General features: G+C 35.4%; 1 protein-coding gene across 1 annotated transcript in view; it reads right to left on the reverse strand.

Moving 5' to 3' along the window:
* LOC137397199 (sodium- and chloride-dependent glycine transporter 2-like) overlaps window positions 1–16,203 on the reverse strand; it is a 44,965-nt gene extending 28,762 nt beyond the window's left edge. Inside the window, exons 1-6 of the mRNA XM_068083487.1 lie at window positions 16,197–16,203; window positions 14,953–14,984; window positions 8,880–9,016; window positions 7,974–8,116; window positions 4,456–4,602; window positions 3,223–3,400 (exon numbers count right to left, since the gene is read on the reverse strand). Coding sequence (XP_067939588.1) covers window positions 3,223–3,400; window positions 4,456–4,602; window positions 7,974–8,116; window positions 8,880–9,016; window positions 14,953–14,984; window positions 16,197–16,203 — 644 coding nt within the window. The remainder of the gene's footprint in view (window positions 1–3,222; window positions 3,401–4,455; window positions 4,603–7,973; window positions 8,117–8,879; window positions 9,017–14,952; window positions 14,985–16,196) is intronic.
* Between the last annotated feature and the right edge of the window lie 1,531 nt (window positions 16,204–17,734).

The following is a 17,734-nucleotide window of genomic DNA, read 5'->3' on the forward strand; positions in this document are numbered from 1 at the left end:
AGATTATCATTATATAACTTATAAATTTGCAAATTTATCGCATATTATTTGATAGCATCTTTGCGGTTATTTTAACTTGACTTACAATGGATTGGCGCTCGTAACTCTTCTAGTGCACATACAAAACTAGTTTTGGTTGCAAACTGTAGCGAACATATTAATAAGTGCAACGAGCTTTTATGCAGCATTATAGTTAAATATAGTTATACAATAAAAATATGCTTCCAAATTTGGAATGAAATAAAAATTGCAAGCTCGAACACATTGCAAAGCAGGGCACAGGCTATAATATTACCACAGGTTAATTGGCAGCAATAGATAGCAACTGGTAGAGATGTTTGTCGACTTCCCAATGCATATTTGATCAAAGATCTTTGACAAGATGGAGGTAATTTAGCATATTTATAGCATTCAGAAGGGTTAATGTCACTCTGCTGGAAGGAAAGGGCAAGATACCTGCGAGCATTTGCTTCGCCTGTAGAAAAGCTAAATTTATTTTCCCAGATTTCTCACGAGGTATTTGAAAAATAAAATGTCGGCCATGTTGTTGACATTTATTTAACCGATTTTACAGAGGAAGGGTTGAGAAATAGAGCGCCATGGTATTCTATGAGAGGTCTTACAGTGTATATATATTTATATTTATATGTATTTACGTAAATGTATGTATATATGTATATAAACATTTATATGTATACTATAAACATACACTAGCTGAATGACTGGCAGGAATGTCACTCCGCCCAAACGAAAGTACAAAGTAGGCTATAGGTGATATTGATTTCGCCCATAAAATAGGTAAATTTAGCTTCCCAAAATTCTGCCGAGCTATTTGAAAATAACAATGCCAGCCTCTATTTGAACCCCACCTCTATTTGAACCCCACCTCTATTTGACTGCCACTATGAGAAAAGGGTTGAATAGTAGAAAGTCATGGCATTCAAATAGAGGATTTGCGGTAACAATAATGGTTATCATTTCCATTAGTTCTCTTCTGCAACCCTTTTCTGTGACAGGTGCCACTCCTATATGCACATCAGGTACAAATATATATTTAAATTTATATATATAAATCTTAAACTCTGTAGTTTCATTTGTCCAGCTATAGCTATTAAAACATTGGAATGAAGAGTCTGCATCCCCAAAGATTTGATCTCAGAGCCTCCTGTTTGCCAAACAAATGCTGAACCAATTGATGGATAGGCGATATGCGCCGGTATGTGGGTGAAAATACGCTACCACTTTCCGTTACGGCATACCGTCATTCTATGTATTAGTAAGACCCGTAGATAACTAGCTTCCTTAAATTAGCCATTGGCAATGTGCCAGGCTAATGACAAGTGGCAGGCAACTACATTATAAGCTGGCTTTTAATACCCGTTTAACGCCGGACATTCTGCTAGCATAAAAGTATAAACAAATTTTTATCGATTCACCATTTTAGGGCTGTTTGATAGGGTCGGCTTATACACGAGACCGGCTTATATGCAAGGAAAGGCAGTTGTAAAAATCACACCACATAGGGGTGGTACCTATCACAGCAGTAGTAGAATAAAATTAATACATATATATAGAAAATCGACTACATACTCGGCATTTATCATTGACCTCTGTTATGCTAAAATAAATATACATTATTTTATGAAAAGATTACTCTACTAAACAAAGGTTGTCTGCTCCTAACCTTTGTCACAAAATGCACGTATTTTGAAGTTGTTACATCTCTAACATGCTCACTTAACAGCTATGATATATAGAGCTGCCTGAACGTACAATCAGACATAAATAATAGACAAGTTTTACCATAAATATGGAGTAAATAGTAAGCATAGACACATGAGTAAGTAGCTAATAGGTATAAATCATAGACATAAGAAGATGATTTATATCTATTCAACTTTCTTCTATATCTATACATATATATCTCAAAGTTTGTTGGCCGCCTGTCGAGTTATAGAGGGGAAAATCTAAGAAATAAAAATTACCTTTGTACTGGATTTGAACTTGCGCCTTTCGAAACACTAGTTCATTAACGTGTGCACGAAACCACAAGACCAAGCCATTCTGTTCATGGACTTCTTGTTATTAATTAATGTTACCATTTGCGTTTGTTAATTTTTTTAAATTTTTAAAAATTTAATATTTTTGTCATTACTTATGTTTTAATTACAATTTTCAAATGTGCTATTACACTCACTACACTGAATTTTCGGTTTTGGTAAAATTGAGAAGGCGAAATGCTGCTTTTCATGTGGACAATTGCATTATCTCGAGTAGGAATAGCCTCCACATTCTCTTTCCATTCAGTCAGACAAAGTAATGTACCACACAGAGACAGTCCAATATCTCATTTTCGCGTTTGTACCAGCATTGAGGGGTACCAGTATTGTCTATTAAAACTTTGAACACAACGAGCTTCTGCTGGAACACACTTCCACGTACTAATTGTTTATTCTTTTCTTTATTTATTTGAACAACACATAAAAACTTTTCTCATGATATGAAGTTTAAAAGCTAGATTGGTAAATGTTGTATTATGTTAAATAAAAACAGGTTTTCTGCGCAAAGACTTTTGTTTTACCCGAGCAACGCCGGGCATTCAGTAGTCTTCACTATTATGAGAGCCGTGTCCGTCCGTCCGTACGAGGCTACGTTTGGGGCATGAGGATAAAATGCACAATACAAAAATTAAATATTTTATTCGATAATAAATTAATTTAATAACAAAATATTTTAAATTAAATATTTTAAACATTGGATTCTCGGCTTTGTAGACCAAAGTGGTAACAATTACACCACTCAGTCACCTTGCCACTTGTTGGAATAATTATGCACATAGTTATTACACACGACGACATTTCAAGGCACACAAGACTGCCTGTGTGCTAGTATACTATAATTAGAGAATAAACATAGACATGTGAACATGTGACTAGTATACTATAATTAGAGAACTAACATAGACATATCAACATGTGACTACTATACTATAACTAGAGAGCTAACATAGACATATGAACATGTGACTAGTATACTACAATTAGAGAACTAGCATAGACATATGAAAATGTGACTAGTATACTATAATTAGAGAACTAGCATAGACATATGAACATGTGACTAGTATACTATAATTAGAGAGCTAACATAGACATGTGAACATGTGACTAGTATACTATAATTAAAGAAAAAACATAGACATGTGAACACATGCAGACTCACGTGTAGTACTCTGACGCAGAAAGCACCCTTTCAAAGCCAGCTTTATCCTTGGCGATTGCCAGGTCATAGACTGCCGCTCGGGCACCGTCATTTTTTAAACAAAAGCCGTTGTTTGCGATTGTATAGTTAAGGCTCCGGCACTCTTGCTCCAACATATCTGGAAGCCGTCCCGAGCATGCTAGATGAAACAAAGACTATGTAAAATTGTTCCCATCTTTTCCCAACCCCAGGAACAATGCATATACGTAGGAACAGGGTGTATATGTGTAAGAGTATACCCACCCATGAACAGCTCTAGGAACTGTGTGATTATGTGTAAAAGTATACCCACCCATGAACAGCTCTAGGAACTGTGTGTATATGTGTAAGAGTATACCCACCTATGAACAGCTCTAGGAACTGTGTGTATATGTGTAAAAATATACCCACCCATGAACAGCTCTAGGAATAGTGTGTATATGTGTAAGAGTATACCCACCTATGAACAGCTCTAGGAACTGTGTGTATATGTGTAAAAATATACCCACCCATGAACAGCTCTAGGAATAGTGTGTATATGTGTAAGAGTATACCCACCTATGAACAGCTCTAGGAACTGTGTGTATATGTGTAAAAATATACCCACCCATGAACAGCTCTAGGAATAGTGTGTATATGTGTAAAAGTATACCCACCTATTAACAGCTCTAGGAACTGTGTGTATATGTGTAAAAGTATACCCACCTATGAACAGCTCTAGGAACAGTGTGTATATGTGTAAAAGTACACCCACCTATAGACAGCTCTAGGTGGAAGAGCAAATGTGGTCAGATTTAAAAGGTGTAATTTTGTTTCTGATTGGCCAACGTGTGAGCCGTCTAATGTTGAACATATATGATCATCAGGGCCTTTCAACTAGTAGCCATTGACATAGAATGCTGATTGGTCAGGATTATTGACAGAGAAAACTGATTGGTCAGAACTATTGACAAAAGGAAAAATGATTGGTCAGGATTATTGACAAATGTCAGTGATTGGTCAGAACTATTGATAGAATACGGTAATTGTGACAGAGAAAGATGATAGGTCAAGAATCGCTATTGAAAGAGGAAAGTGATTGGTCAGGACTGACTGTTGACAGAGGAAGGTGATTGGTGAAGACTATTGACAAAGGAAGGTGATAGGTCAAGACTGTTGACATAGGAGGCCACAATGAAAATTTAGAAACGTTAAGAAATGGTTTAGATCACTTACCGTCTGTGTTCCAGGGGTTATCACAGCCCTCCCAAGGTAACTTATTAATGGTAAAGGAAGCAAACAGGTAAAATATAGCCCATGAAATGATAACTCCATAGTAGGTGGCCACCGTGGCGGATACGAGCACCATTCCTATCCCAGCACCTGCAAGATTCTCTGACTATTAGGTAATATTTTCACCAGTTGAGCTCCATATAATGGTAGAAAAAGCCACAACAAACTTGATTCCTCAAATATTTTACATATTGTTAATAATTATTTTAAAATATTGTTTCATGCAGTAAGATTTAAAACCTTAGTTTGTATTTTTACTGTTACCCCATCAGAAAACTAGGGTGAGTTTAATAATAAATGAGACAATTAAGCCATATGCTATCTACCCTGGAATTCAAAATGCTTACAACAAAAGAGAGGACAACCCTAACTAAAGCGCTGCCCTTGGTTCAATTAATAAAAACTTGTGGCATTTTAAAATAAATTAATTCAATGATTATTACAATTAAATAAAAAATTGTTCAATCTTGAATTTTTATATATATATATATTTTATATATATATATATTTTATATATATATATAAAATATAGATAAAATAAATAGAATATTGCACGAGAAAAATGTGCACATTTCACCAGTTTATGGCATTGTCCAATTGCCGAAGGTTTCTGTAACTAACGTAGAAGTACTGAAAAGTAATCGTTTCTTTTTTGCCGATTTCAAAGTAACTGACATTTTGGACCCTTATAATGAGTACTTTGGTATTCCAACTGATGTCCAAAGCAGTGAAATTAAAGAAAATGATGATGATATTTTTTTAATGATTTTTATAAGATTATTACAATGTTAAATTATAAGAATAATCATTCGAATTTACAAGATCAAAGTATATAGTGACCGATGTTGGGCAATATGTTACTGTTATTATCTTTTCTAAATAATTTTGTTAAATAGATTTTCTAAAAATCTAGATAAATATCACAACTTCTTAATATTGGTTGCTATGACGTTTTGAAATGTAAACAAAATTGTGCATTGGTTTTCTATTATTACTGTATTACTATATTAATAATATTGGTTATTCTAATAATATCAGTCAGTGCATTTTACTTTTAATATTGCATTTCTCCTATTGCACGGGAGAGATATAAACATACATGTACAATCTTTTCCTTTCATTATTGCTGTTTGTTGTACATAATAACACCCAGTACATTACAGCTACCCTTGCAGCTACCATTGCAGTTATCCTATTGCACTGCAGTGCCATTTGACTGCTAATATGGAATTTCTCAACCATCAGTACCCTTTCTTTTTTCCAGTATCACTTTGGTCGTGGGCTGTATGACAGGGGAATTTCTAGTAGATATAATATATAGGCATAATTAATATATGGGCGTATTATAGAGATATAATTATATTATATAATTATATGATATATATTATTTGATATATATCATACAAAAATATCACATTTCGATTATGGTTTTACACCCATGTGAGAAAAATGCCTGGTGCTATGTCTGAGTAGGTCTACAGACTTTAGACTGATTGATACTGCACACAAACAAATGTGGATGAATGCCTGTCCTAACATCATCAATGGTCTTTGCGTGACTTGAATTACCAGCCTACTGATCATAACCAAGTGCCATAGCCAGACAGACGATGACAGACGTAGATGACATTGAGATCTATCTATATACTAGCTGTGCTACCCGGTGCTGCCCGGGTATTAGCTGATAAACAATGAGAGTTAATGAGAGTTGCCTACCACTTGCTATTAGCCTGGCACATTGCCAACGGAAAATTTGAGAAAGCGTACTAATAAGAGCTACCTTCTCAGTGACGTTACGCAGTCACCCCGCGTAGTACGCAACAGTGACATCGCCTAGCGGAGTGATCAAGTTTGTCGTTTGTCGTCAAACTTTAAAAAGTATCAAATGTTTGACGTCAAATATCTGGGGTCAAGGCCAATTCTTCTCGCGCGGACGATTATTTTGCCTTTGTGGGAAGAGTCTCCGTAGAGGAGAAGTGTCTCTGCATACAAAGTTCTGATGGATAGCTTCTGGAGTAACAGTAACCTTTTTTATACACACACACACGTCAATGCAAGAATTGTTAATATTAATTCTACATATTCAGGATTTTTGTTTTTTGAGTTGGTATTAATTGTATCATTACCGAATCATCTTTTATTGTAATCATAGCAAAACAGACTTAATTTAGCTATTACTTGCTTATATTTCACATTTACATCTAAACCTTTTTATAGTCTTTTATTTTTTATAATTTATTTGACCTGCACGAAAACTTTTCTCGTGATATGAGGAAATATGCGTTTAAAAGTTGTTTGACAAAGCTTGAAAACCTTTAGAGTTGTTTTATTTTCTCTCTTAATTTATTTCAATTATGCAAAAAACTTTTCTCATGATATGTAGTTTGAAAGTTAGAATGGCAAATGTTGTTGTATATTAAATACAAAACAATTTTCTGACCAAAGACGTTTTTATTATACAGGCAACGCTGAGTAGCACAGCTAGGTGTATTAGCTTACACATCTTTCCTTCTAAATATACAGTATATAGTATATATATAAATCTTGGTGTCTGTCTATCCGTGTGTCCAGTGATAATGATAAAGTTTTAGGAATGAAAAATACGCTGTGCACTGGATTAAAACTTGCAACCTTCAGCTCGGCAGACAGGCATGCCATCCAATACACTACGCTGTACAAATGGCTGTACTAAGGAATGACTTATGCACATACTTATCACACTTACCAATATTTTATGGCTTCACAGTTAACACTTCAGCTGGCATCACGTGTAAAGCCATATCAAAAGAAAAATGTGTGCCCACACGTGAAGAAAAATGTTTAAACTTAACAAAACTATCGCAATCAGTATAGTAGTAGGCACTGAAGCAGCACTGAAGCAGGTGCAGCGTGAATTACACAGAAATAAACAAATACTTTCATTTAAAAGTTAAAATGGTAACATTTTTAATCAACATAATATGTTGATTAAAAATAATTTTTTTGTGCAAAAACTTTATTTATTACCCGTGCAATGCCAGACATTCCACTAGTCTTTACTATAATAAGAGTCGGATACATCTGTCAGTCTTGAGTCAAGCTTAGAGATTAGGAAAAAAGATTGCTTTCAACAGGAATCGAACTCTGAACTTTTGACCTGGTAGCCCAACACTGTACCATCTCAGTTGGTACAGTGTTGGGTTACCAAGGTTGGGCTTGGTAGCCCAACCTGTAATCATCCGCCTCCTGGCTCTTTAGAATAGCTGTGCCCACGCTTATTGGCACCCCTGATGATCTCTCACAGCAGATCGGAGTACCAGAGTGCTAACACATATAACACTACTACATACTATATACACTACTAACACATATAAAACTAGCCCAACTCAAAATGCGCAGGAAGTTGAAACAAACCTCACCAGCATAGATCTTAACTTCTCCCTTGCATAAGTATTATTAATTATTGAGAAACCAGAACTTACCTTTGAGAATTGGGGCGAATTTGAAACTGCCCACAGGACCTCGCGAGCTGAACTGACCAAGTGTGAGCTCAAGGAAGAATACGGGCATCCCGACGAAAACAAGCATGATAAAGTAGGGGATGAAGAAGGCACCACCTCCGCTTCTGTAATGAAATCATAAAGTGTTGACAGCACAAGTTAACACTGCAGTAACTACCAGTGTTAACGCTGTGTTAACAGTGTTAATTACTACAGTGTTAACACTGTGTTAACATTGTTAACAATACAACAAGTGCAGTAATTGCTAACATCTGTTATCACTTACAAAATTTTTTAGTATATTTTATCAGGAAGCAGTGATATTTTTCTATCATTTGCGATTGTTTTCCATGATTGATCTGACTAATTGGATGTTTCATGATTAAAATTGACAAAACTTGATCGTGGCAAAAACACTCAGAAGGAAAATATGTGCAAAATGACGTCACAAGTTGTTATATTTGCGATAGTTGATGTAGACGATTGTGCTCAAGTTGCAGAGCTACGCGTGTCTATTCTGTCAGTCTTTTTACAACAATAGACATCTTAATCGCACTTTCACTTGAGCTGAGCATTTCAACTGCGATCAAATTTTAATCTTGAAACATTCTTGCAGTCAGATCACCTCAAACATCAAAAACAATCGCAAATGATAAAAAAATACCGATATTTTTTGATGAAATTTACTAAAATTTTGTGCAAGTTAATGAGTTTTAAACTGAAGGCTTTTGACTACAGGCTGATTCAATCAGACTACATGCTATTATAGTTCTCAAGTTGGCATCGGTCAGAAAATAAAATTCTGAACAATCTTTGAGACCACATACCTGTTTGCTGCCAGTACAGACATCAGTAGCTGGTATACATATAAGCTGTGTAAACACTTACGAATATGAGAGGTACGGGAACCTCCATACATTGCCGAGACCGACTGCGTAGCCAAGACAAGAGAGCAAGAAGTCCAACTGCCTGCTCCAGTTTCCTCTCTCTACGTTCTCATCCCCGTCTATGGTACCCGTGTGACTCTGCAAGTTTGAAGTTATTATAAACCTCCACTTACCCACACAGCCAAACAGTCAAACCTCTACTTACAAGTACAGTCAAACCTCTACTTACAAGTACAGTCAATTCTCTACTTACAAGTACAGTCAAACCTCTACTTACAAATACAGTCAAACCTCTACTTAAAGTACAGTAAAACCTCTACTTACAAGTGCAGTCAACCCTCTACTTACAAGTACAGTCAAACCTCTACATACAAGTACAGTCAAATCTCTACTTAAAAGTACAGTCAAATCTCTACTTACAAGTACAGTCAAATCTCTACTTACAAGTACAGTCAAATCTCTACTTACAAGTACAGTCAAACCTCTACTTACAAGTACAGTCGAACCTCTACTTACAAGTACAGTCAAACCTCTACATACAAGTCCAGTCAAACCTATACTTACAAGTACAGTCAAACCTCTACTTACAAGTACAGTCAACCCTCTACTTACAAGTACAGTCAAATCTCTACTTACAAATCCTGTCAATCCTCCCCTTACAAGTACAGTCAAACCTCTACTTACAAATACAGTCAAACCTCTACTTAAAAGTTCAGTCAAATCGCCACTTACAAGTACAGTCAAATCGCCACTTACAAGTACAGTCACACCTCCACTTATAAGTACAGTCAAACCTTTACTTACAGATACAATCGAACCTCTACTTACAAGTACAGTCAAACCTCTACTTAAAAGTACAGTCAACATTCTACTTAGAAGTACAGTCAAACCTCCACTTATAAGTACAGTCGAACCTCTACTCACAAGTATAGTCGAACCTCTACTTACAAATACAATCAAACCTCTACTTAAAAGTACAGTCAAATCACCACTTACAAGTACAGTCAAACGTCCACTTATAAGTACAGTCAAACCTCCACTTATATGTACAGTCAAATCTCTACTTAAAAGTACAGTCAAACCTTTATTAACATGTACTGTCAGTTTTTACTGTATTATAAAGTATTTAGCTGAAATAAAGATTTGAACTGATTATAAATTGGCACTTGCATCCACCCTACCACTTCATTACAAAAAAAACAACAGTATTTATACTATTCTGTCAAAGCCATATATTATATGGTTAATAGTTTAACATAATAATAACCTGTGTATGTACAGGAATACATTCCCTTAATGATTTATCGCTCAACCTCACTTTCTTTCACACTTTCATAGCCTTAGCTCAGTATCTATTCTATTGCCTTAGCTCAATTCATATTACATAGCCTCAGCTCAATCCACTTTATATAGCCTTAGCTCAATCCACTTTATATAGCCTCAGCTCAATACTTATTCTACAGCTTGACTTCAATTCATATCATATAGCCTCAACTCAATCTATTTTATATAGCCTTAGATCAATATCTATTCTATAGCCTTAGCTCAATTCATATTACATAGCCTCAGCTCAATCCACTTTATATAGCCTTAGCTCAATACCTATTCTATAACCTTAGCTCAATTTATATTACATGTATATAGCCTCAACTCAATGTATTCTATGTAGCCTTAGCTCAATACCTATTCTACAGCTATACTTTAATTCATATCATATAGCCTCAGGTCAATCTATTTTATATAGCCCTAGATCAATACCTATTCTACAGCCTTAAATTAATTCACATTATATAGCCTCAGCTCAACCATTTTATACAGCCTTACCTCAATATTTGTCTACAGCCTTATCCAAACTCACATTACTTAGCCTCAGCTCGATCTCTATTCTACAACCATAACATCTATCTAAAAATATACGCAGAATACCAACTTACCGGCTGTATTTTCACCATATTTTCAATGTGTCTGTGAACTAGCGAGATTAGTAGATATTGCCAGTCAAATCAGCAAGTCAGCCTCCATGAGATACATACTTAATGTATGGCATTGCGAGCAGCATTGTTAGCTCTCTACTATTACGATTCAGGCATGCTGCCAGTCAGCAAAAACATACTATTCCATTATTGGCCCTTTATCAACAGCAACTATAATAATAATGTTTATACGTTATTTTCTAGTGTCCCACGAACACAGCATTAAATTCTAGTTAGCCTGTGGTTCAATGAATATGTTTGAAAGTTAGGGGTATCAGCATGTCAAACGCTGTGAAAACTAACAGCGATTTAATAGCATAGTCAAGGGTTATGTAATTTTAATAAAATATTGAATTACTAAACTTATAGTTATATAAATACTAGCTGTGGTACTCGACATTGCCCGAGTAATAAAAAAAGTCTTTGGTCAGAAAATTGATTTATATTTAACACATAATAACATTTGCCATTCTAATGTTCAAACTACATGTCATGAGAAAAGTGTTAGGTGAAATAATTTATTAGAAAATAAAAACAACTGTTAAGGTTTTCAAACTTTGTCAAACAACTTTTAAACTCATATTTCTTCATATGGTGAGGAAAATGTTTCGTGCAGGTCAAATAAATTAAAAAACATAATTGACTATAAAAAGGTTTAGATGTAAATGTGAAATAATTATCAAGTAATAGCTGAATTAGGTCGGCTTTGCTACGGTAATGATACAAGTAATACAAACTGAGAAAACAAAATAAAAATCCTGAACATGTAGAATTAATAATAACAATTCTTGCATAGAGGTGCGTGTATGTAACAAAGGTTACTGTGCCACCAGAAGCTATCCATCAAAACTTTGAATACGGAGACATCCCTATTCTATGGAGACTCTTCTCGCAGAGACAATGTAATTGAAAAGGGCGGAAAGAATTGGCCTTGAACCCAGATATAGTTTTGAACCTTACAAAAAAATACCTCTTAACAGGGGCGTCGTAGCGCGTGACTGCATCTGTAAAATAATCAGTGTTCTCTATAGCTATATCTATAGCCGGAATGCAGACAGACGGACGGACATACTTTGAGAAATATATATAGATTCTTTCACTGGGTCCATAAAACCTTTTACAAAAAATGTTGTACGCCAAGAAAGTAAGTATAGTGTTATTGCCATGTAGCGTCATAAACGTGATAGTTGAATCATAACGGAGTTGTCCACTCGCCTCTTGCAACCTCCTTTGACCACTGCAAATGATGTATAAATGAGTTGTGAGTAAGTCTATGGCTAAACACAAATTCATAGAGCGATGAGTTATAACATTTGCTTATTGCTAATAGCACTGTGAAAAGCATTATTATTAACAACGACATAGTTTGTAAATTTGTTAACTAAAACCAATGTAGTAAAAACTAAATATTTGTTGCCATGGCGATTTAGTCGACTGTGATAAAAAATACATCAAATGTTTGTAAAACTGAAATCACGATGAACTGGCAACTGACAATTTTTATAGTACAGAAGGAAAAGGTTTTACACATTATGCCGAAGAATGCGAAGTTAGTTGAACCTGTCAACTAGCTGAGGGGGTTCTACAAGCTCCCTCTAGATAAATCCGTGCCTCGAAAATGACTGCGTAAAACTACCAAATTTTTTAAAACTCCAAATCGGAATAAAAAATATTGAGCCTAAACAAGGTAACAAACAAACGTGATTTTTTTCTGGGGGCAACAAATGTATACACGTTGAGCGGCCTCTTTAGGTCCCAACAAATGTATGCAAGCTTGAAGAGAGAATTCTACCTTGAAAAACTTCTCAGCAAATATGTTGTTTGTCAAAGACCCATAACAAAATTGTTTTTATTTTTTGCTTTTCCTATTATATTTTCAATGAAGGTAACGTAAATACATTCCATCGTTGTTATTAGTTGGGTTTGATCTGTAACACATAAACCTAAATTGTTGTAAATTGAGTACTTGCCTTTTCACTATTTCTAACCCACGAGCCAGTTTTGCGCAAGTGTGAGCAAGCTCTGGAACATGTTTTGAAATTAACCAGACTCTAACCCAGAATCTTACGCCTGAAATAGAGGTAAACTGGTGCCATGGCTACAAGCTGTAAATACAATTGGGCTTTAATACAGCGTTTTTTAATTTTCAATTTTTCATTAAAGGTTTTTTTCAATTTCTCTTCTTGGAATGATAAAAGCTTTCATTTTGTAAGATTTCATTTTTCATAAGCAAAAGCTTGTTTTTAGCACCTGCTAAAGCTTGTCAAGAGGAAATCGCTTACCTTTGTGCCGTTCTCAAGTTACTCAAACGGATTTTAAACAAATTGCAACTAATTTTAAGCTATTACGTTAAAGTTTCAACCAATAAAGTTAACTAACCCGTCATCGCTCGCATTTACCCCTGTCCTCTACCTGTCACTGCCTTGGCATGCAAAGCAGGTGCCCAGTCATTGGCACAACCTTAAATAATTCACTGCTCACCTTCTCATAAATGTGAGGCATAATCATCTAGTCAATTATATTCTCCTCAGATACCTCCAAAGTGAACTCAGAGGTGACGGAGTGCTTCCTATATAATGGTCAGAATATTGCCATTCTCAAACAGTTCCATGAGAGGAGGCTGAACTAGTCTAAGACCAGAGGTGCATCTGACAGGAAGCTTGAAACTACGAAAAGTGAGTAAAAACTATCAGCTTACCTGATTCAAAAAGGTTTAATACTCCATCATCCTCCTTATGCTAGCTCGTTGCCTTTGACAATGCCAGCTATTAAATTGGTTAAACATTCACATAAATCAATATAAGGAATTCATTTAATTCCTTTTAGTTGTATTCAATGATTATATAATATTATATAATCATATTACTTTGAGAAGTGGAAAATATGACCGTTATATTATAATCTGTGTCTATGGCCATATTTGAAGTTTAGTTAAAAACTAATCCATTGTTAATCGATATATTCACTTCTAAAGCCTAGATTCAATCACAATTGCTGACTTTAGCTGCATCAGCATCATCTTATAAAATTTTTACTACCGTTTGGCCGAATGTCACTATCGATGACATTTTGGGAGAATCAAACGTGAAACCTTTCATCTCTCAGTCAGAATTCTAGACCAGATTAATAGTTGTATGTAGCCTTCTACACACATGAAAACCACAGTTTTCTATTCCGTGATACCAACATACTACTATCATAGGTTTAAGTTCATGAACATTCTGTTACTACAACCTACAATTCACTATCCTGACTTCTCCACAATACTATTAGATTATCAACTTTTAAAACACTTTTGTTGGTTCAACTCACTCAATAATTCCATTTTAATTTTTGTCTTCCGATTTTTGTTTTGGCATAAAATGAAAAACATCATTTAGTTGACGATTACTGAAGCAAATAAAAAGTTATTGATACATTTTAATTAAAATTAAGTTTAATTAAATGAATTTTCTTGGGAAGTTGTTTATAACTATTTCTGAATGCATGAGTTCTAGCAGTGAGGAAGGCTGATGGCAGATGCCATGTCATTATAGTGGCAGACTGTCTCCTCAAATTTAATGCTCTCAGCAGCGCAATAAAAGTGAAAACGACTCCAAAAAATATTTTACTTTTGTATTTGATCATGACTAAGGTCATACATTAAATCAACTTTGTCCGGCTGGGCATTGCCAATTGACCAATCACACCTCACAGTACAATTTCAGCAATTACACATGTTATTATCATAAAATCAAGTTACCATGATTATTATAATTATACACGTGGAATGTTTTTTGTATAGTAAGACAACTCCACACAGAGACATATAATTTCATTCGAGTAGTAAAACTAGACCTTTGCAATTTTTGACTTGAAATGTATGTACATGTAGAAGAGTACTTATAGTCCCTACAGACCAGTAGCCAATGGCTGCTCCCTTACAAATAGGGCAGTATACTAGCTTTTACAACTAACCGGCAGGTATAAAGGAGAAGTCTCTAGTGAGAAGATGAACCTGTACAGTATATTTCTACTCACAATATGCTTTGCTCAGAGTCATCAAGGGCTACTTAGTGCTAAACAAGCAGACAACTCCGAAATTCTATCAGATCAAGAAACTGATGAAAGATTGCTGGAAGGGGTACTTAGTGCTAAACGAGCAGCCAACTCCGAAATTTTATCAGATCAAGAAACTGATGAAAGATTGCTGGAAGGGCTATTTAGTGCTAAACGAGCAGCTAACTCCGAAATTCTACCAGATCAAGAAGCTGATGAAAGATTGCTGGAAGGGCTACTTAGTACTAAACGAGCAGCCAACTCCGAAATTCTACCAGACCAAGAAGCTGATGAAAGATTGCTGGAAGAGTTGCTGTTAAGACAGCGACCTGGACTCTTCCGTAAGTAGCAGATGTATAAATATTACACTCTATACTGACCACCTATTAAGTTAACTTAACACTTGCTCTGAACACGCAGCTACAACGCTTAAGTTTAGCTGAGAAAGATTTCCGATTTTCTTCACCGACCGCATGCAGGTACAGTCAAACCTCTAACCACATGCATGTACAGTCAAACCTTTAACCACATGCAAGTACAGTCAAACCTCTAACCACGTGCAAGTACAGCCAAACCTCTAACCACATGAAGGTACAGTCAAACCTCTAACCACATGCAAGTACAGTCAAGCCTCTAAACACATGCAAATACAGTCAAACCTCTAACCACATGCAAGTACAGTCAAACCTCTAACCACATGCATGTACAGTCAAACCTTTAACCACATGCAAGTACAGTCAAACCTCTAACCACGTGCAAGTACAGCCAAACCTCTAACCACATGAAGGTACAGTCAAACCTCTAACCACATGCAAGTACAGTCAAGCCTCTAAACACATGCAAATACAGTCAAACCTCTAACCACATGCATGTACAGTCAAACCTTTAACCACATGCAAGTACAGTCAAACCTCTAACCACGTGCAAGTACAGCCAAACCTCTAACCACATGAAGGTACAGTCAAACCTCTAACCACATGCAAGTACAGTCAAGCCTCTAAACACATGCAAATACAGTCAAACCTCTAACCACATGCAAGTACAGTCAAATATTTAACCACATGCAGGTACTGTCAAACCTTCACTTATAGTCACCATAATATATTACAAGATTCAACATAAAATTCAAACAAATGCTTGACTGGACACCCAAAGGAATCTCCAGCATACACATTTCGGAGTTTCATAAAATATTGCAGTTTTGCAAGTGAAAGTGAAAACACTAGTAAGAGATAACAAAAAAGATATCAGCTAATTTAGTTACACCGTATACCTCTGTATCTATCACCACCTTAGGTTGAATTTACCTTCCATGAACCTCAGGTAAAGTGACAATTACTCCCTTTCTTATTGATGATTACGTCTTTAATATATATACAGTGAAACATGGATAACTCGCCCTCGGATATAGCGAACACATGGTTAACTCGACTGGATTTGCTTGGTCCGTTCCCACGCAATGATAAATGGCTCTATATAACTCGAATTCAACACTGTTATAACGAACTGTTTTTGGCCCAACGGCTACCGAAACGGTTGCTATCGCTTTAGAAAATCACTTTATTCCAAGCCATAGAGGTAAACCTCAACTTTTCGTAATTCATAAGCGTCGTTATTACCTCCATCGGCAAAATATTTTTGTCAACGACTGTTCTAAAGGTTTAGTGAAATTTGATTTATACTGCTATACGATGAATAGCGCGGACTAGCCCGGCCACGGGCGCAAGGATTTTCGCCACGCACATACAAAACAAAAATCGCATGTTGTTTTGTATGTGCGTGGCGAAAATCCTTGAGTGCGTGACCCGGCTAGCCCGTGACGAATATTTTTCCGAAGTTGATTCCGTGTTGAATCAACGTCGGAATGTTGAATGTTTAAAACGTCTTAAAATTTGTTTTTATTAAACGTATACGTTTTCTTAGCTAAAAAAACTATTCATCGTTTGACCTAAACACAGAATACGTGTGTACATTCAATAAGTATCCATTCAAAAAGCGTGAGTGATATACAATGTACTGTTAAACCTCGTAAAACTTTTAATTGAACTGCCTCGGAGTGTTGCTCTTAACGAATCCCAGGTAAAGTAAGGTAATCTTTCCATAAACTTCAAGAAATATCGGCAAAATTGATGGTGGGTAAAACGCTCAAAAGAAAAAGATGTCTTTTCTTTGAGCATTTCAGCAACGATCAAGTTTTGCCAATCTAAAAAACGTCCTGGCAATAACATCACCTCAAACAACAAACCAATCTCAAGTGATAGAAAAATCTCTATACTTTTTGATAAAAACGTTTTAAACTTTACATTAGAAGCATTTAATTTGAAACAAGCCATTTGTGCTTTTGATTTATATTATAGTTTGTATATGTTCATGTATCTACTAATAAATAAGTGAATACATGGACTTGTGACAGTGCTCTGATAACTTGAACACTCTGATAATTCGAACACTTTTGCTCGGTCCCTTGAAGGTTGAGTTATCCGAGTTTCACTGTATATCAATATATATATATATTATATACTTTTTATAAACAATTTTGTTTCTTAACATTTAATTTTTACATAATATTTTATATACTATATATTTCATAATATTAATATATTATAATATATATACATATAATATATTATATGTATATATATTTATATATACTATATTCTATATAATGTACTTTTAAAGTTGTGTGTAGTAAAAAGTACCCGCAGAACTGGTCAGAGGAACAACAGATTTCACCATGAAAATACAGTGAAACTCGGATAACTCGAACTTCAAGGGACCGAGCAAAAGTGTTCGAATTATCAGAGTGTTCAAGTTATTAGAGCACTGTCACAAGTCCATGTATTTA

Source organism: Watersipora subatra, chromosome 5, assembly GCF_963576615.1.
Source record: "Watersipora subatra chromosome 5, tzWatSuba1.1, whole genome shotgun sequence".
Lineage (NCBI taxonomy): Eukaryota > Metazoa > Bryozoa > Gymnolaemata > Cheilostomatida > Watersiporidae > Watersipora > Watersipora subatra.